This window comes from Hippocampus bargibanti, linkage group LG03 (genome assembly GCF_051943395.1).
Source record: "Hippocampus bargibanti isolate YZ-2025 linkage group LG03, ASM5194339v1, whole genome shotgun sequence".
Lineage (NCBI taxonomy): Eukaryota > Metazoa > Chordata > Actinopteri > Syngnathiformes > Syngnathidae > Hippocampus > Hippocampus bargibanti.
Genome location: NC_142736.1, coordinates 11,974,229 through 11,996,708, shown reverse-complemented (window position 1 = coordinate 11,996,708; position 22,480 = coordinate 11,974,229). Strand labels below are relative to the sequence as shown.

The 22,480-nt window shown below is 41.3% G+C and overlaps 1 protein-coding gene across 4 annotated transcripts in view; it reads left to right on the top strand.

Annotated features, from left to right (window-relative positions):
• Positions 1 to 5,388: 5,388 nt before the first annotated feature.
• ano5b (anoctamin 5b) overlaps positions 5,389 to 22,480 on the top strand; it is a 43,269-nt gene continuing 26,177 nt past the window's right edge. For 2 of the 4 annotated variants that reach the window (XM_088991979.1, XM_088991980.1), the window contains exon 1: positions 5,389 to 5,656. In XM_088991979.1, coding sequence (XP_088848105.1) covers positions 5,560 to 5,656 — 97 coding nt within the window. In that variant the 5' untranslated portion in view covers positions 5,389 to 5,559. Of the gene's footprint in view, positions 5,657 to 14,812; positions 14,858 to 20,081; positions 20,119 to 22,480 lie in introns of those variants that run through there. The other 2 variants (XM_088991978.1, XM_088991981.1) reach the window with 2 other exon arrangements.

Here is a 22,480-nt window from a genome sequence, read left to right as displayed (position 1 = left end):
TCACACGACAGGAACGGATCCAGCGTGGTCTCTCTCTCTCTCTCTCTCTCTCTCTCTCTCTCTCTCTCTCTCTCTCTCTCTCTCTCTCTCTCTCTCTCTCTCTCTCTCTCTCTCTCTCCCTCGCACTGTCTCTACCTCTCTTTACCTACCCTCTCCGTGCCCCCCCCAAAAAAAACACGCGCAACAACACAGTCAATCCACGAGTACCCATGGAACAATAGAGTCGAATACACAGTTGAATACATAGACAAAATGTTTGTAAATTCACAGATAGAAATACGATCGCTTCAGACTCTTATTTTCGATTCAAATGGTCACAATCGTTTGGCTATTCAGCTGATATAAATAGACCACATCATGATTATTTTTGGAATAACAAAATATATTCCATTGTTTCCGTTCGGAAAGACACAACATCCACTGAAGTTATTTGAACTGACTGGGAGCTTGAAGGATTTAAAACCTAATAAAATACTAAATATTACTTGTGGGTGTCGGTGAGTTTTGCTTAAAGCGAAATGGTTCAGGGTGAGTGAATCTCGCATAAAACTATCGCCATCATTGGGAACAAAGCAGCGCTCGTTAAACAATACTGTACTGCTCTCTAGCGGGCTATGCAAATACTGCCTTTTAAAAATACAATGTATTGTATAGTACATGTACTATATAATATTGGATTGACTATTGATTGCAAATTTCAGTTATATAAAATAAGCATTGTTAATTATTATGCTTGTGTTTTACTTTTGTTGAATTACAATGCTTCACAGTGTTAGGTGTAGTGTATGGGGTGTATGGGGTGTATGGGAGAGGTAGTACCCTTGAGGGAGATACGGTCGCAGCTGTATTGCTGATGCTTTATAGCTGGTTGACCCCTAACTGGTCCTCACCACCATCCAGCTCTTGTCTATGGCTCCAAGTAGCAGAGGTTCTGCGGCCACACCACGGAAAACTGCTTCGACCGGCAGGCTAAACTAGACAAGGGTAACCAGCGGGGGCTCCGGAACCCCTGGTGAAGAGCTTGGAGAGGAGATAGGCACCACCAAGTTTAATTGCCTACTGAAATGTCATGATGTACAAGCAGTCAGGATCACTGATGCCGGATCGGTCGAGGCCCGGAAAAACAACAACCGCGCTACCCACGGATTTGCCCCAGGGTGGGGACGACAAGTATGCTACTGGGACAAGAACACAATAAAATCACAGCCTGCCACGGAGTGATACCATTATTGGTACATGGAATGTCCGCACACTGTATGCTTGTGGGAAAGTGAAAGAGCTAACCCATGAACTAGACAGATACAGGTGGGATGTCTTGGGACTGGCGGAGGTCAGGTGGACCAGCTGTGGCGAGGCAACCACAGACGAAGGCCACAAGATATGGTATCGTGGAGAAGAATCTACACACCAACATGGAGTTGGCTTTATTGTCAACAAGAGCAACATCAACTCAGTCATCAGCTGCACGCCTATATCCAGTAGGCTCATTAGCATCCGGATTGCTGCGCGACCCATGAATATCACCATCATCCAAGTGTATGCCCCAACGATGGACTATGATGATGATGCAGTAGAAACATTCTATGAGGAGTTAGAAAATTCCATTAAGGCAACACCCAAGAAGGACTTTCTCATTGTCCAGGGAGACTGGAATGCCAAAATAGGCACAGATGCGTATGAGCACTGGGAAGGGACAGCAGGGCGTTTTGGGATAGGAGAAACAAATGATAGAGGTTTAAGACTTCTGGAATTTGCAAGGAGTCATAAGCTCACCGCAGCCAACACACTGTTTCCACATAAAACCTTTCGCAGAATGACATGGCATTCACCAAATGGTGCCATACACAATCAAATTGACTATATCTTGACCCCTCAAACATTCAAGTCAAGCATAAACAAAGCCCAAACCAGGACGCTTCCTGGCGCAGACGTGGGAAGTGACCACGATATGGTGCTGATGACACTCAAACTCAAACTGAAAAGCCAAAAGCAAGACGGTTCACCACGAATCAGGTTTAACGTAGAAAGACTAAAAGACCCACAAGTTGCAGGAATATTTGAGGCAAGCATAGGAGGAAAATTTGACACCCTCAACCTTCTACAAGACATCGACTCACTGACAGACGCTATGGAGAGCACATTTGTGGAAACAGCGACTGAATTATTAGTCACAGATGACATCCTTGATCTGTGTGACCACAGAAGGACACTAAAAAGGACCAAGAATGATGACCCAGAGGCTGCGAAACAGCACACTATGGTGAACAAATATATTGGGAAGAGGATGAGGGAAACAAAGGAGAAGTGGATCACAGAGCAGTGTGAAAAAATAGACACAAGTATACGACAGGGCAACAGTAAAGCAGCATACGCCACATTGAAGGCTTTGACAAAGACGCAGCAACATACTGCAACAATAATAGAAGATGGGGACGGTGCTCTGCTAACCGAAAAGACAGCAGTAATCAGAAGATGGACAGAGTACTGCCAGGAACTCTACAATCTAAAAATAAAACCCAACCAGAACGTAACCACTGACGCCGCAAAGGTCACCAGCGAAGATGACGACGTGCCGATACTCCAGGCAGAAGTGGAGGAGGCAGTAAGGAACCTGAAGATCGGCAAGTCACCTGGCATCGACAACATCCCGGCTGAACTTTGGAAACATGGAGGACACGAGACAATTAAAGCACTCACACACATCTGTCAGAATATTTGGAGAACCAAGCAATGGCCCCAAAAATGGACACAATCTCCGGTTATCCCTATCCCTAAGAAGGGGAACTCAAGGCAGTGTCAGAACTACAGGACCATCAGCCTGATCTGCCACGCAAGCAAAGTGCTGCTAAGGATCATCCTGAGGAAATTATCGCAGATGAGCAAACAGGATTCCGACCAAAAAGGAGTACCACAGAGCAGATTTTTAACATCAGATTACTTATCGAGAAACACCTTCAGCATCAACTTGACCTGTTCCACAACTTCATCGACTTTAAAAAAGCCTTTGACAGGGTGTGCCATGAGGGGATGTGGCAGGTGCTCCGAAACTACAACTTCAACAAGAATCTCATCCAGGTCATTCAGTCACTCTACATCAACTCAAGCAGTGCAGTTCTCATGAACAACACCATGGGGGAACTTTTCAAAATATCTATCGATGTCCGACAAGGCTGTCTTCTGTCCCCCGTCCTATTCAACATCTTTCTGGAAAACATCATGGATGAGGCCCTGGAAGAGTTTCACACCTCCATATCCATCGGAGGAAGACCCATCTGTAACCTCCGGTTCGCTGATGACATAGATCTGATGGGAAAAAGTGAAGCCGAACTCCAGGAGTTTACCACCAGACTGGAAAAGGTAGCGAGGGGTTACGGTATGCAAATAAGCGCAGAGAAAAGCAAGATACTGGTCAATAGCTACAATAAAACAACACCACCAAAAATCACAATGAACGGGCAAACCCTAGAAGTGGTGAAGGATTTCAAATACCTTGGGTCCTTTGTGAGTGAGGATGGCAGCTCCACAAAGGAGATTAAATGACGAATTGCAATAGCAACATCAGCCATGACAAGACTGGCCCGAATTTGGAGGAGCAATACCATCGGCTTTGCAGTGAAGGTCAGGCTGTACAAGTCTCTAGTACTCTCCACCTTGTTATACGGCTGTGAGAGCTGGACACTTACAGCGGGTCCAAAGCTGTTGTCGGTGCCTTCCTCCAACACTGGGTCGCCCGCTTTGGATCACCGAAGACCATTACCACCGATCGTGGAGCCCAGTTCGAGTCTGCACTATTTGGCAAGCTGTGCAAGTTTCTGGGTTGTGCACGAAACCAGACGACCGCCTACCACTCAGCTGCGAACGGCATGGTTGAGCGCCTCCATCGCCAACTGAAGGCCTCCCTGATGTCTTCCGACAATGCCGAACACTGGGTGGATAACATGCCTCTAGTGTTGCTGGGCATCCGCTCCACGCTAAAGCCCGACATCAACTCGACTCCAGCGGAGCTGGTATACGGCGCCAGTTTACGACTGCCTGGTGAGCTGCTCAACTTGACCGACCCAACGACTGTCGACGTCAATGATCCACCTCCGGCAGTTCGTATCCCGTATCCCGTCCTTTCCCGCGGTGAGAAGATGTTCCGGATTCAAATCAATGGCCGCGGATTCAAATCAACGGCCGCGAGGATACAGTCTCCATCGACCAAACCGGCAGTTGTAGAGCACACGTTGCCGTGCTCCCGAACATCAACATCAGCCACCCCACCAACAAGGCCCCCAATGTCCGGTGATCGACCTTCTTCGTGCCTGGCCTCTCCGTGTGGTCGAACGACCCGGAGCGGCGATGTGTGAACTTCCCAGAACGGCTCACCTCCTACCGACTCTTCTGAGCGCATCCAGCTCGTTTTTTCCTGCGTCGCCTTCCCTGACTTCAGATCCAGGAGGGGATGTCTTTCAAGCCCTTGATCTCCTTGATGTGCATTTCAGCCTGACGCATATCACACCTGCTCAGCATAGCACGGAGTTTCACAGCACGACTTGCTCGACTCCACGCCACGATCAAGCTCTGCGTGTCACCTGCCTGGGAAATCTGGCAACGAACCTACTTACAAATAAAGAGAAACATCAAACTCTTGAAGACCAACTCTTGTCCGTGAGCAGTTTATTTCTACATGGTGTGAGTGATAAATGCAGATGCACATGACAGGTTTTGTGTTTTTGCCTCTGACATTTGTGACGTGACATTTGCAAAATTTCCCACTGACCATATGGGGTTTCTCCCACATTGCAAAAACATGCATTCAACTTAATAAAATGTGAGATGCCACGGTCAAAAAATATTGTGAAAAAAAATGGATGGGACTGCTCCGTGGTATGCCCCAGTCACCCACTGAGGCTTAAATAGCGAGACAAGCACACGTGATGTTCATTGTACAATCGAAGACGCTTTGAGGTCAAATGTCTTCAAACGAAAATATGCGACCAGAAGTACACAGAGCTGAATATTACCTATTTTTACAATTTTTAGAATGGACTCTTAAAAATATTACACTTTTGAAGAACATATCCAGGCAGAAAACGTGTGAGTGCTAAGTGTTTCTGATATCAGGAAATATTATGCAGTTCCTGTCTGAGTCACAAGAAGTCGTTGTTGACACAAATTTCCAACCTGCAGTCAGGACCGCGTGGTACCACACGTCTTCCCCTTTTCGTATTTTACCTTTTTGTAATATTTACCATGTGCCATAACTACGGTAGAATTGCCACACTTTTTGTAAGTGCATTGTTTCACGCTCACGTTCACTATCTGTTCTTGCACACGTACACGTAGAGGTCCATTGAGCCGATGAAAAATTGCCACTCCCCTTTTATGAGTACCTTCATTACTCTGGCAAGCGTCTGGCAGCAAGCAGTGACTTCCATCGGGTTTCCTTGAAAACGTGCAAAAGATGCTACCCCTGCTGTTTGGCTGACGGGATGCGTACGTGGTGGTCATTTGGTTGATCCGAGAGTGCCACATTTGGCATCACCGGTCCGCGCCTTCCTGTTACAGCTGCTCTGAATGAACACCCGTATCGCCGCAATGAGGAAAATAACGGGCAAGACAAGGGATGAAACTTTGATCGAGCTGCAAAGCGCCGGAGACGTTCACACTGAAGGTAGGCCCATTTGTTTGTGCACCCACGTCGTTTCTTCTTTTCCCTGTGGACTTCATTGAATTTTTTGTCAAGACAGTGTTCCCACGCCGAATGAAAGCAAACGCTCATAAAATAAGTCAACCGTAGATAAATACATATACAGGTACATTGACTTTATAACATGACTGTTTTTAAGAAACGGCTTCTTAATAAACATCAACTCATGTTGTTTTAATTATCCAAATATTCATTTATATTCTAACGCGTTAACAGAGTCGTCCTCGTGGACTTTGTGCTTTCTTTGAGCAGAGGCTATTCTTGATGACACTATGCAAATAGTTGGAAATATACTGGAGAAGAATTTACCCTGGGTTCTGTTACTATTTTTATTGTTGCCACAGTGTGTCATTTCAAAACATACTGCGCGTTCACCCTGGAATGTCTTTCCATAATTAAACCACTGATTTAGACCACATAATGTACTTCAAACTAGAGAAAACAAGATATTTTATCTCCATATTGCACATAATTTATTCTTCAGTGACCACCAGTCATAGGTGTGTTTCAACCAAACTCGAAACCACTTTTGAGTGTGGTTTTAAACAATCTCCAACAGAGTCCATTAGGGACATTTACATGACCCAGTGAAATGCTTTCAGGTGTTGGCTTGACGAGAATGAATTGTTTTACCATTATTTCTCCCAGATGGTCCAGATGGTATTGTAATGAAAGAAATACACTGCACGGTACAATAAAGTCACTTTATTTACATTTGTGATGGTCGTTGATGACTCTTAATTGACATCTGTTGCTTTCTGACTTGTAAGATCTTAAACTGAGGTATCACATTATCAATCATCATTTTGATGATTCTCATATCCTTTTCTGGATGGAACTGTTCTATAAAAGCCTGCACATCAACTCCTGAATGGCCTGCTTCTGCTTGTCCTCTTGAAGGCAAATCAAATCCTCTGTGTTGAGGACCTCATTATGGTCAGCAACAAACAAGCTCCTCGATGTCATCTGCATCCACTTTGAGTCCCGTAGGTGCTGGCAGAGATTTTATTACAACAAAAGGCGCGAGTCCGACGATTCCACGGACGCGGAATAAAACGCGACAAAAGAAGGCGTGCGGGGAGATCCGTCCAGCCTGTCAAGCTAGACAAAATAAAATGGCACACTCGCGATCCCGGAAAGCAACAAACTTACGGGATCGCGGCTAACAATCACCTCGTATTATTTTTCCTCCAATTTGATGGTTTATATGCTCAAAATATGATGTATTATCTTTATAAATAAGTAATTAGCTGATTGGAATTTTTCATTTCCAGACAAGATATGCGCCGGGATGTCACAAAGACGACTCAGCATTGTAAATGGAAAAAAAGTCTAGTTGTGTTAAGTTCATACTGTCTACTTGCTATCTAATTTACAACTTTTTTTTTCTTACAGACATGAAACATGTAAGGTAATTGAACACCTAAAAAGCCACTGTCTGTAAGAAAATAATCTGTTGTAAATTTTTTAAAAGTCTAGTTTTGGAAAGTACTTTTGGCCCTCTGAAGAACCAACTTCTATATAAAACCTGACATCGGCTAAAAACAGTTTTCTTTCTATTTGGGCAGTCAACTTGATCCTCTACCCGATTTTTGGTGCACGGCAAAAATTATGTCTGTGTAATGCAGAAGTAAGGGAGTCCGATACCGCAGTCAAACCAAGCACGGGTTGAGCGTTCATGTTGCATATGACCTGTCAATCGGCGTTGATAATAATAATAATAATAATAATAATAATAATAATAATAATACATTTCATTTGAGAATGTACTAACGTCTTATATTCACACACACACACACACACACACACACACACACACACACACACACACACACACACACACACACACACACACACACACACACACACACACACACACACACACAACACAAATGAAACCAACAATTGCGGACAATATCATTGCAGTCTGTGAGCACCTAGAGTTATGTAACAGCCTCATTCTAATACTGCCGAGCACTGACCCACAAAGGTGCAGGCTTTGGGAATTGGGAGAGAAAAGGTTGGCCTATCTGGGGAGAGTGTACTGTTTACATCTGTTGAACTGTGAACCAAGATTGTGCTTCGCAGCCACCAAATTGACTGGACATCCATCCATCCATTTTCTGTACCGCTTATTCCTCATTAGGGTCGCAGGGGGTGCTGGAGCCTATCTCAGCTGTCTTCGGGCACAAGGCGGGGGACACCATGAATTGGTTGCCAGCCAATCGCAGGGCACACAAAGACATACAACAGTCACTCTCACACACACCTAGGGACAATTTGGAGTGGTCAATCTGCCTGCCATGCATGTTTTTGGAGTGTGGAAGGAGACCAGAGAACCCGGAGAAAACCCATGTGGGCCCGGCGAGAACACGCAAACTCCACACAGGGAGGCCGGACCGGGACGCGATCCGGCGACCTCTGCACTGTGAAGCCGGTGTGCTAACCACTCCACTAGCGGGCCGCCCTGACTGGACATGTTTAAACTATTTTATTTTATTGTATTTTATTTTTTTACTGTCAGCGTAGAAGTAGAGCCCCTTGTCTTCTCCACTCAAGAGCAACCACACCTCTCATTCATGCTCTCATGCTTAGAGTCCATTATTTTTATTTATTCAGCATACTTCTTGAGACTATATAAAGCTTGGTGGATAAACAATGAAGCAAATCATGAAGTTGGGCAAAAAGCTGTGTGGAACATCGCAATTGGCAATAGGTTTCATGGGAGAATTATGCCAAAACCACCACAAATGACATTGTCAACCTCGCAGAGTCGTTTGACATAAGTGGATTTGCAGAGTATATTTGGAGATATTTTTTCTTTCATTGGTTCATGTATTTATTAAAAAACATATTGCTCTCCCCTCATTTTTCATCCTTTCCATATTTTATTGTGAAGAGCGTATTGAATGAATATTGAATGTTAATAGGCTTTTTTTAATTTTAATAATTGCGTTGTCTTCTTGAAAAAATGACATGGGACAAGAGAAGTGAACTCCCGACAATCTACTTTTTTGTCAATGAATGCTACCGCTTCTTGTTGACTTTGAAACTTGGCTTGTAGCTAACGTGTGCACATTTTGAGCATGACATCGCTGATCCACTGGTGAAAGGACAGTTGGATTCTCTCCTCTTTCATCTCAAACCGCTTTAATCAACAAAAAAGCGTGAGGGATAAATGGTTCGGATTGCATCACTCTCCATGTTTTATGTTATTGGATTGGATTGGATTTACCTGTATTAGTCTCGCAGTGGAGAAATTTACATTTCACAGCAGGAAAGTTATGAGAAGAAGATGGAAGGAAAGAATATATGTTGTGTTTATTGTGAAAGCACTAGATAAATCAGGCTGTGTTGTATTGTATTGCATCACCTTGCTGGCGCATTTGGCTCCCGCTGCTCACCCACAGAAAAACTGACCCTGTGACTGTAAAGCGACCTTGAGAGTTTTGAAAGGCGCTGATAAATGAAATGTATTATTATTTTTATTATTATCTTGTTTGCTATATATAGTATGGGACCCACTACAACTCATTTAAGAGGCTTTGGAGAGAAAGTCAGAGAGGCCACACTGAGATGGTTTGGACATGCCCAGAGGAGAGAGATTGACTATATCGGTAGAAGGATCTTGAACTGCCAGGAGCTTTGAACTGCCAGGCAGGAGACCGAAAGGAAGACCAAAGAGGAGGTTTTTGGATGTTGTCAAAGAGGACATGAAGGTAGCGGGTGTGAGAGTAGAGGATGCACAAAACCGGGTTAGATGGAGGATACTTATTCACTGTGGCGACCCCTGAAGGAAAAAGCCGAAAGGAAAAGAAGAAGAGGTCCCATCGGTACTACAAATCAACAGATGCATTGTAGACTGTTTTAGCCTACCAAAGAAAAGAAACACGATGCACAATACTGTCCTGTCAAATGAATCATATCTGTTTTGTTAAATGAAATATGTTAGATTAAATTCAGCATTTAGTGTGTCTCAAAGCAGAAGAGGTGGAATGAGTTTGGGTGCTTGTTTTTGGTCTTCCTAACCAACCCATTATAATCTTGTGATCTCGTTCAATACTGAAGCTTTATTTTTAGTTCTTATGGTTTGACTTCGTAATAGGATTTGTTTTATATTGTTAACTACTGTCTCGTTACTACTACTGGGAATAAATAAAAATCTGACGCATGATAAATTTGCTGCTTGAACTACACGAAATAAAGGCCTGAAATTGTTCCCAACGATGAATTGCATTTATCGATGAGTGCCTAATAGAGTTGTCAGTTTACTTTAGGTCTGTTGTGGGTTGATATACTGCACTTGTTGTTCAGTGGCTTTGTTGAGGCGCTTATCAGAGCAGGCCTTCAGCCATATGTGAAAGGGGAGGAAGATGTCTGTCTTCACTTTCCTCTGGCTCTGTTTTGACAATTCTACCTTGTTCACAGCTGCCCAAACATGAATTTATAGGCTTGACTGACAGACTAAGGTCGTACAGTAACACCTCAAGTGTTGAACCCAAACCATCTGGTGATTCTAACTTGGAATCTCCTGAAAGTGATCCTGACTGTGACCAACTTGTTGATGAGGAAATAATGTTGATTTATCTACAATAAAATGTACATTTGCAATTTACATAATGTTTTATGGTTTTTGGTCATGTTGTCACGTGTTCATTTTTTTCCCCCACACTGACACTGTTCATTTGTGATCTCTGGGGTTTTATGTGAGGCTTATTTTGTGGACATTTGAATTGTCGTGAAGGGATTTTAGACAGGTAGCACTCTATAGGCAGTGCTGACCACAAAGTCTGCTTATCAAATCATGTTGTTTTTAACCAGCATCTTAACGTTAGAAGCTATCATCCCGCCATCCGTTATTCAAACCGTTTAATTTCACAATTCAAAATATGAAAATAGAACAGATTGTGTAAATTTGCTCCCCACCTTACAAACAAGATACGTTCCCAGCGGTCGTTCATAAGGTGAATTTGGTACTATATTTTGTATGGAATGTATGTTTAAGTCAAACATTGAACGGGGTAATATAAAACACTCTCTAACAGTCGTAAAATAAATTCACACCTGCTGCAGCAGGACGACATATATCCTTGGGTCTACTTTTACTTTACTTACTTTTTTTATACATCGCGTCCTCCTGGAGTGTCAACTGGGAAGAGGGATTTCCTCGCCGCCCACATACTCTACACAACCAATCGTAAACGAGCTCGACACCTCCTCCTTAGAGCGTCAACTGGTAAGAGGGATTTCCTCCGCGCCCACATACTCTACGCAGCCAATCGTAAGCGAGCTCATTGGATCGTGGCCTGAACACGTTCTTCAACATAGCCCTGGTGCTGATTGGTCAGCCTTGGTGTCGCGTAAACATCCAGCCCTTGAAATTTCTAATGTGTCTGTGTGAGTGCGTGTGCCTGAAGCACAGTACGCAGCCAATTGCAAGCGAGCTCGGCCGGAAAGAGGCGCTATATATACAGGTATATTTTATTTTGATTTACGGTCCCCCCCCGAAGGCAGCCATGGCACCCGTAGCATTTGCTTGTATTACTTTATGTGCGGGCTAACACTCGCTGTCTTCAATGGAAAAACCCAACCTCTCTTTGTAATTGATGTCCTTTATCATGACACATGAACTCGTCTTAGCTTTATTTTTCAATGCTGCAAAGCTATTATTTATTTTTTGTAAACACGTGTGCTTCCTTCAAAGCTGATCTCAATCCGCATCCTGATGAAGTCATATCCCAGTTGGAGTACAAACAGAGCCAAAGAGTTTCCATGGCAACTGGCCCTGTAATTGTATTACCTCCCCAACCTTCGATGATGGAGGCATGATACTAAATCACGCATAACAACCCATCGCTTTCTTTTCAGTCCTGCATTCTGCAGACTATTTGTGTTTCGAGCAAAATGTTTCATTGTAGAAATAATCCACTTGTAAGTAGTGCAGGGCGATATGGGACACTCTTCCATCACACCGAAGGGATTTTATTTAATTAATTAATAATGATACACCACAATATATGTTTTAAGTACACACTATTGCCTTGTACATAATGCAGGTCCTTCTGCGGTATTCAGATTTTGTAAAATCTAATCTCTTTATATTCTCATTCGCATTACAAAAACAAATGCAACTCCTAATTTGAATGCAACATGTCTGTGAATCAACATTCATGCGTTCCAACCACGATGTCGAGTGATGATAAAATGATGTTTCCTTGCACAACAACAAGACAAGAGAAGACAAAATAAGATAAACTTCACTCGTCTCACAATTGAGAAACTCCCAATTCACAGCACTAAAGTTATGTGGAAGATGAGATGAGATTACTTTTATTCATCTGACATTGGAGAAATTCCCAATTAACAGGAGCATAGTTATGAAATGAAGAGGAAAGGAAACAGAAGAAAAACAAAATAGAGGAGCTGCTGTAAAGGCAGCCACTCTTGCGGCGCCACTTTGAAGTCAAAATAACTAAATATTTAGGGAAGTGAATTTGGTGCTGCATGTCGAGTTGTTTTACCAACATATATCGTCAAAACAGCAATGCCGAAGGAGGAAATATTTAGGATATTGACGACTATGCTCATCAATCTCATTTAACGTAGATGTCTACAAATGATGATATAACATCTTTGCCATGCTTAATTAAATGAACCGGTCTGCGTGGATGAATTCCTACTTTCACCACAAATGTCACCTTTATCCTTCGTGTTTCAGGTGGGATAAAATTGCCATGATTTCACGACTATAGGACACATTAAAATGTATTGTAATTAAAATAATAAATAGGACTGAAATATGAAAATGTGGGATTGTTGCTGTCTGATTTCGATAAGTACTCTGTTTGACTGTCTGATGATATGTGGGCACCCTGCTTGTATCAAGGTATTTGGTGTTCTTATGCCACACAGTTTTCTGTATATGGTAAATGAGGGAAGGAACAGTAGCAAAACAGTGGCATGATAGAATATGTATTGTATTCCTGATACACTGGGCTACATGGTATAGCCCAGTGTATCACGATAATGCATATCGGCCCTAACTCTGCTGCATCCTCCATGGGCATCAGCCTCTCTGACTGCAGTAGCAATTCGTAAGAAAATACAAAGCCTGTCAATAATACTAAATGAATACCACTGTTACCTTTGTAGAAAAGCAGCATGATTGGGTGAAGACTTCCTAGTGAGATTATAATGAAACCTAATCTGCATCTGCCACCGTTCCTTGGAAAGTGGTGCAGACTTCACACACATCAAGTCTTCTACTACGACCCATCCATCTATTTTCCAATCCGCATAACCTCACGAGGTTCGCGGGGAGTGCTGGAGCCTTTCCCAGCTGTCTTAGGGCAGTTAGGCGGGGAGACCCTGAACCGGTTGCCAGTCAATCGGAGGGCATACAGACACAAACAACCATGCATGCTCACGTTCACACCTTGGGACAATTTTGTGTTACTCTGCCTGCTATGCAGGTTTTTGGAAGGTGGGAGTAACCCACAGTATCCAAAGAAAACTCACGCGTGCCCAGGGAGAACATGTATTTCTGCATTGCAAAGTCAATGCCCTAAACACTCGAGCACTGGGCTGCTTCAACCATGATTGACATGCTGTTTCAATGCTTGTAGGGTACATGTCTCACAAAGATAAGACAATGTCCTCTCTCAGTTGAACGTGTCTTCTTGAAGATTCATGCACTTGTCAATGAAGCCTCTGTGATCATTATATTTGATTCTGCTGGAAGGGGCTTGTGGGTACTTTGGTGACAATTTCTGCTTTCGCCTCAAACTATTTAGCTGTACATTGAAAATAGTGTGTTTGAGTGAACTTTATGAATAGAGGCTTCATTGAAATGGTTCTATGAAAAGTCGTGCTTAAACAGGTATTTCATTAGAAAGACTTTTGTACTTTTGTTTTTCACTTTTTGGTTCATTCATTACACAATCACACATGCTAAAGACAGATCCATTTTAACTCCCTTACAAATCCGACTAATGTCACATGTGGACTAATGTCTAGAATGCTCAACATACATTTCTTGCATATCTGTACCTCAGACTTAGAGGAAGTTAAATCTCTTCGAAATCAGTATTACTTCCCCTGTTTTTCTGTTACACAATACTGAGCTGCAGTTATTCAAGTTTGAGGCATAACAACTCTTCTGTAATTTAAAAAAAATGAAATGCAGCAGTTGAAAATGAGCTCTTAATGGTGCCTATGCTGTGTAAATGACAGACTCCTATGCAACCTGCCCAAAACCAGACGTTTATAATTCAGCTCAATTGAAAAAACAAAAGTCACATATAAATTGTGAGCCAGCAATCATTTTTTAACATGTTATTAGTTGCAAGTTCTTATAGCAGTTATAAATATTAAAAATCTAACTTCAAAACTTGCCTGCAAATTAAATTAATTTGCAGATATTGGACATTGACAGGTTTCCATTTTCAGTGGTTAGCGCGTTGACCTCGCAGTGCAGCAATTCCAGCTCTGGCTACTTGTGTGGAGTTTGCCTGTTATCCCGTGGATTTCTCCGGGTCCTCCAATTTCCTCCCACACCCCAAAAACATGCATGGTAGGCTGATTGAACATTCTAAATCAGTGGTTCTTAAATTGGGTTTGATCAAACCCTAGGGGTTCGGTGAGTCGGTCTCAGGGGTTCGGTGGATCCTCCCCCGCAGAGGTCCACCCTTCAGTCTAGTCTGTAGTTAGTGGGCACAGTCATTGAAAGAAGGGTTCGACGAATGAGCACATGAAACTGGTGGGGTTCGGTGCCGCCAACAAGATTAAGAACCAATGCTCTAAATTGTCCCTAGGTGTGAGTGTAAACACAGATGGTTGTTCATCTCTGTGTGCGCTGCAATTGGCTGGGAACTGGTTCAAAATGTCTCTGGCCTACTGCCCAGAGACGGCTGGGAGAGGCCCAAGAACCTCTCACGACCCATGTGAGGATAAGTGGATTGGAAAATGAACGAATGAACGAACGAACGAACGAATGAATGAATGAATGAATGAATGAATGAATGAATGAATGAATGAACAGCATGACCCCATGGTTGACCTCACAGTGCAGAGGTGCAGGCTTTTTTCTACTGACCGCATGCTTATATCTGCTCTCTTAAGATGGTCCTGCCGTGCTGACTGCATTCAGGATCAACTTGCACACAGGTACTGGCAGATCTGAGGCTTGATGTGATGCCTGTCTGTCCGTCCTTTCATTACTTTCCTCCTCTTATCTCATTTCATATACTTGCTCCCATGACGCCAAGCTGTGCACATTATGTCAGCTTAACTCTGTTCCGGTTTGTTATATGTGGTAATCACACCCAGAAGTGTCTGCCTGTTTGCTGTTTCAGCCTCCATGTTGGCCCTTAAAATGCAGGTTGAACAGTGTGCTGTGTTTATGTCCCAAGTGTTTCATCTGCACTGACGCATCTACACGTGTCAAAAGTCGGGCATGCTCAAAGGAATAATGAGGCCATACACATTTTTTATCCATCAGAGGATTTGTTTTTGTTGAAGCTAACAAATGTGGTCATGATCCATTGAATGGCCTTTACTCTATCCACAGTATTTGTCGACAAGCTGACCATGGTTAATCCATTTATTCCACACTGAATACAATTGGAATGTATTAAAATACCGTATTTTCAGCAAGACCCAAAAGCCTTCATTTTATTCAAAAGATGACCCTGCGCTTTATAATTCAGTGCGCCTCATATGCAAAATAATATTGAGCCGCAACAGTTGTCAGAAAGTTTATTTGTAGTCTATTAATAAAGGTCGACTGACCTAGATCACAAGAGAATAAAACGTTATTATTCCCAGAATACGGACATTTTCAATTTTCAGCAGCTAAATTGAAGGGGGCAGAAACAAAGTATCGCATGCACAATAAGGAAGAGAGAAAAATTTATATATATATATATATATATCATGTAAATCAAACGAGGAATGTGTCTCCGGCAGAACACACTGCGCTGGTATCATCATATTAGTGGACAGTACAGGTGTATATATATATATATATATATATATATATATATATATATATATATATATATATATATATATATATATATATACAGTAAAGTCTCGTTATATCGATATCGGATATATCGATAGTCCCGGTTATATCGATACTATTTCTATGCACGCACGGAGAAAATTACATGCAAACAGGGTTGGATATATCGATAGTCCCGGTTATATCGATATTTTTTCGGACTCCCTTGAATATCGATATAACGAGACTTTACTGTGTATATATATATATATATATATATATATATATATATATATATATATATATATATAGATATAAGATGCAGTTTAGAAGGAAATTAACAGTTATTGTTCATGTAATCCTGACTTGCTTTTTAAAACCACAGCTGCTACTATTATTTGTAAATCTGAATTATTCATCATACAAGAGAGGTAGAAATCTGTAGAGACAGCTATGTGCAGTATAGATTCACCACATTGTTCATTTCTCCCTGCAGAAAACCATTAGTGTTGTGATGTAGGCAGCAACATTTTGAAGTCGGAATCATCATTTTCGTGCTTTGCGTCAACAGAAACCTCTGAAGCTGTGGGGTTTGGCCTCCCCACTGGTGAAGAATCTCGTATAAGTATTGGATTTCCTGCCTAGAGGCAACCAGATTTCAAATTTTAATTTTAATACGTATTTTAATATGTTTTTTTTGGTCTTATTATTCAGATTAAATGCTTGAAAGATACAATGCGCAATCTTTCTTTCTTTGCCACCACGTGTGACATTGGCCTATATATCTCTCAGGAGCATCACACCTTACGTCAGATATTGCTGATCTTGATGATCACCGTTTCTGGAAACTTCATGTACAGTTCTATGGTCTACATTTCAGAAACAGTAGTGATTTAGTCTAAATTATTATTACTTTCTGATACTGTGTAATACAAATAGTCATCGAAATTATCTTCAGCTCAGTTGGATGGTTTGGTTTTCAAGACATAAGTGGCTCTTTCTTTCCTATTCTGTCTTTCCTTCAGAATCATCTTTATTGGCCAATTATGTAAAACAAACGAGGAATGTGTCTCCGGCAGAACACACTGCGCTGGTATCATCATATCAAAGGACATTACAAATGAGTAAAGAAGGGCATTCCGTAATGTAAGTGGTACCTCTCAGGAGCAACTGTAAGACAATGTGCAAAGTATCAATCAGAGCTAAAGTGATCAGTGGTGGTATAAAATATGATAACAGTTGTACAGTTGGTGCAGAAAATCATTGAACCATTTTAAAGTGACCAGTAGCTGTATTTGTAGTACCACAAGTGGCCTCTTTCTTGAATAACTTTGCTGCGGTGAAATGTACATTTCTCCACTGCGAGACAAATAAAGGTACAATCCAAGTATGAGGCAAAGGTCGAGCGATTGCTATGATTGAGTGGGAGGATGGAGAACATGAACAATGTTTATTTAGGTCATCAGAGGCGTATCTTGAAGCCATTGCATGACTTGTAATGCAATTTTCTTCTGTTTTGCTTTGAAAACAAAAGACGTGGCATATATATATCCCTCCACAGAAGGAATTTGTTCCCCCCTACGGCGGAATTTATTTTGTTCCAATTTTATAAGCTACAAAAGTCTTGGAGCGTATGTTTTTATAGACTCTGTATTTGTGAATTTCACAAACTATTTGAGACTTACACAGCCATGTGAAAGATGACATTCTGAAGGAGATAAAACACATTTCATTATACTCTGACATGTTTTCACATTTGTTAGAGCATTTTTTTAACAGAGGCACATGCAACTATTTTCACGTATACGTTGAATTAAACTATTTGATTGTTTAACATTTCCAATGTTCAGTACTGCTGAGCGTGCTTTCATAATTTTTGCTCTGAAGGCTCATCACTAATAAATTGACATAAACAATATAAATAGTTCAGCATGTTAATTTCTGAGATAATATATTGCCCTGAAAAATGTGTTTGTGTGCCAAGTTTACCAGCTACTGTTCAAGAAAATACTGTATGTTTCAGAGACACGACATACTCTATATTAATTCGGTTTAACAATAGATCCCATTTTTGAAATGCTTAACGTGCATAAAAAGAACATAAAGCAGGAGGTCCAGCTGGCATGACCTCTGAGATAATCAAGACCTACATTAATGTGCACCTCAGAATACTGTCACCAACAAAATTTCTCCAATGCCAGCATCCGCCTAATCAAGGATGATATTTACATAAGGAATGAGGAGTATTGACTGTGAACTTTGTGCACTGGTGTCAATAGAGGCAAAGTTCCCCAATGTGAGTGAAGATCCAGTAAAAGGTCATCAAGAGAGCGGCCTCCTACAAGTTACAGAAGAGTAAGCGAGACGGGCCCACAAACAAAGAGGCACTGGAGGTGTGTAGATAAGAGCCCAGACCAGACTATACATTCTCAGAGGTCCCTCCTTCATTCTATGACTCAATAGCCACATCAGTCATTTTTCAGGCAGTGGCTACAGCATTTCTGTACACAGAGGAAATTGGGCATGCTGGCAAGGAAGGTCAGTTGTGTCCTGGGGTGTTCCATCAATAAATTGCAGGTAGTGGATAAAAGGAAAGTGGATATAAATCAATCACATTTGATGAACAATTAAATCCCACCCAGTGCAGGACACCAAAAAAGCCATTGATAGTTTATTCAGATCATATCAGATCAGAGAGCCTAATAGTCCCACAATGGGGAAATTTGCAGTCCACAGCAGCAATTTGAAAGGGGACGGGGCTGGGGGGTGAAAGGATAAAAAAAACAAAAAAAGTATTCCAAGCACAATAGAAATGTCAGAGGACTGAGATGTATAAAATGGCTTCAAATGACTTCTACTGGGCGTATTTTAATAAGATTCCACCGCATATAGCTATTTGAATAAAAATACTGCGTGTTTTGGGTATTTTAGATGCTATTAAAAAAATTCTGATGTCAGTGAAAGGACAACTGACGTTACTTTTTTGTTTTTTAACTGACACCAGAAAAACGTTTTATAGCATCTGAAATACCCAAAACATTTAGTATGATACTTTTAGTCAAATGCAAACCACCAATAAAAATCACTTAAAGTGTCCAAAATCTGCAAAAAATTGAGCTGTGAATTGGGCATTTTCAGAAAGTCCCGCCCCCAGTTCGTGACATCATGCCTAGACGTCTTGCATTGCTTGTGAATCAAAACAATGGCTTCATTTCGTACATTTTGTACATTTTGTACATTTCGGCACAAAAATTGCATCCCTCCTTAGTCATCGAACAATTTCTTAATAATAGTAAAATAAAAAAAGACTACATTTTAGGTTTACCTTGCAGCGCAGGTGGTTTAATATGATTTTGGTGTATTTAATTGTGTCGCAGGATGACAGATTTGGCTCTTCGTGAATGCGTGCAGTGCATCTCACCGAATTCATTTCATAAATATGACACCAACCATCTAATATATTTCTTCATAATTATTGTAGAAATCAATTCATTGAACAAATTATAACTATTATCATCTTAAAAATATTTTTACACAAGATAAAATAAATATCTCATTTTGTGACTTTAAAAATGATATTATTTCCTCATTGACATATCAGTCATTCTATTTGTGCTTCTGTGACGTCAAGCTCCGACTTCCCTGGTTGTAACACTAAATCAGGGATGCCAACAATTGGGACTTCCACTACTGGCACAGCGGTACAACCGCCGCGTTAATACCGAAAACTAAAGAAAACTCTACCCATGCTTTGTGATCAAAGCTTTGATTAAGTTGTGTTTTTATTTCTACTGTAGGAACTGTTCATAAACATGAATATTTACATTCAGAATTGCCTCTAATCCACAGTTACCCCATCTGTGGAAGTAGCTATGAAACATTGCTGTCCCTTTGCTCCTATTTGCTCAACCTAGATAACTAACTGTCTGTGTACATGTCACATGAGCTCTAAAAAGGAAAGGAAAAAATAGCACAGTCAAAAATTCAACTTCAGCTGCAGAGCTGCAGCACTTCTTCCCATGGAGTAAGTGGTGGTGCGCTGTTGTTTGTCCTCTGTGATTCTTCTGCTCTTATCGATTACATATTTATATCCCTTTATAGTAAGTGCTCTCATGGAGCTTACACGTATAGACCTTTTTTCTATTGGCCTCCCAATGCTGTCTGGCATTTTGATGTCCAATCAGACACAGCTGCCTGAAGAAAGCAGAGGATTGTCCTTTGTGGACTGAATTCACATGGGACTCTTTGGCACTTTGCCTAAGCCCCTCCCCCTGGCTTTCTTCATGCATGCTCCAAACTCCCTCACAGGAAGTGCTCCGTTCCCACCATTCAAGAATAAAAGAGAGGTGGGCAGTGAGTAGTGTCTACCATGCTGCTTTGCCGGAATGCCGTGTGCCATCGTAGTACAGACAGACAGGAGCATGTGAGTTCCACTGATCTCAGCTCTATTACATATTCTGTTCATGAAAATGACTGAATGTCACTCTATCCGCTTACCAGAATAATAACAGAAATGTCCTTACTTGGTTGGTAAAGAGGCACATGCCATATTAACTAGGCAGTCACTCCTAAAGCACATTTCACCTCAGTTGAGAACAGCTGTTGCTTTAAATAGTCACAGTCACAGAGCGCATGACTTCAAGTCTAAGTATATGCAATTATAGTTGAATCAAATATAAGATTGATATGTCCCTTCAGAAATAATTATAGTGAAGCCATGCTTATCATGAGCAGTGTGTGTGTGTGTGTGTGTGTGTGTGTGTGTGTGTGTCTCTCTCTCTCTCTCTCTCTCTCTCTCTCTCTCTCTCTCTCTCTCTCTCTCTCTCTCTCTCTCTCTCTCTATATATATATATATATATATATATATATATATATATATATATATATATATAATATACATACACACACACACACACAGTAAAGTCTCGTTATATCGATATCGGTTATATCGATAGTACTGCTTATTACGATACTATTTCTATGAACGCAAGGAGAAAATGTACATGCCGCAGGATCGGATATATCGATAGTCCGGTTATATCGATATTTTTTTCCGACTCCCGAGAATATCGATATAATGAGACTTTACTGTATATATATATATATATATCATCACTTTCATCACTTTGCTGCTGTGAAATGTAAATTTCTCCACTGTGAGACTAATAAAGGCATATCCAATCCAATCCAATCCAATATATATATATCAATAGTACCGCTTATTACGGTACTATTTTCATTTCCCGTGCACATTTCTAGTCTTTTTATATATAATTAGTTCTGTTTAGTATGATACCCTGTACCCTGTAGTACGATAATCCGGGTATTACGGTGCTCCTTTTCATCCCCCCGCCGGCCATTTTGCTGTTTATATCGATACATGGGTCGCGCCATTGGTCGACTTGGTCACGTGTCTTGGTTACGTGACACGCCATCGGTCGCGCCATTGGTCGACCTGGTCACGTGACTTGGTTACGTGACACGCCATCGGTCGCGCCATTGGTCGACTTGGTCACGTGAGTTTGTTACGTGACCAGCACCCGTGTAGCAGAGCCATTTTCATTTTCAGTGTGTAGCAGATGAGATTGAAGTGTTTGTGTTAAAAGGTAAAAATGGGAAGCAGAAGAAGATTGATGACTTTTTGAAATTGTATACATAATACAGTAAGATGTAAGCGTTGCAGTTTCCCTGTGGTGTTATGTACATGCCCACTGTACTGTATATGAATGCAATCGTTTTTTGCAACGTTTCTTGTTTTGTCTGCTGAAGCGTGATGAGTTTGAAAATTATTAACATTCCATACTGTGTATTAAAGGACAACCAATGTCACTTTTTATTCAAATGCAAAACACCAATAAAAATGACTTCATGCCAAGACGTCTTGCATTGCTTGTGAATCCAAACAATGGCTTCAGATTCGGATAATATGCTTTCTTGTTACACATCCAGTTATGAATATGATTCAAATACACTGTAGTTCTGAAGATGAAAGCATAATATATGTGCCATTTTGAGGCAACATTGGGGGAACATCTCTCACCCAAAAAAAAGAGGCACAAAATGGAGCTCATGGCCAGCTCCGTTTCTTATATGGCGCTTGGCTGCCCTCTTTTCGCGGCTTTTGTTAATGCAGTTCGGCGCAGGATTGGATATATCGATAGTCCGGTTATTTTTTCCAACTCCCGAGAATATCGATATAACGAGATTTATATATATACCCTTTAATTGCAAAATGTATTCAATTACATGGAATTTATATATATATATATATATATATATATATATATATATATATGTATACACATGTATATGTGTGTGTGTGTGTCAAGATCTGGTTGGCGACCAACGGGTGGCGCTGTCGGCCCCGCCTGCACCTGCACAGGTGCTGGTCGTCCCGATCAGTGGCGGACTGCCACGTTCGGATTGGCGACCAACGGGTAGCGCTTTCAGCCCTGCTTGCTGCCTCACAGGTGCTGGTCGTTCCCAATCAGTGACAGTTAAAAGGACGCCGGGCACGACCATTCGTGTCGGGTCATTGTTGTATGCACTGTGTATGCATTGAATGCTGTGCATGTTTTTTTTATCTTGGCAGACTTTTACTCTTGGTCTTTATTTGATACTTTGTATTTTGTCTGTTTCAATGACTTTGATGTTTTAGATTTTGTTTCTGTTGACATTATTTTAATACAATTTCTCAAACAACCTGCTGCTCCCTCCTTCGACGGTTTCAGTCTTTCTTGTTTTGTTGTTTCTACATTGTTATGTTGAATAGTCTTACGTTCAGT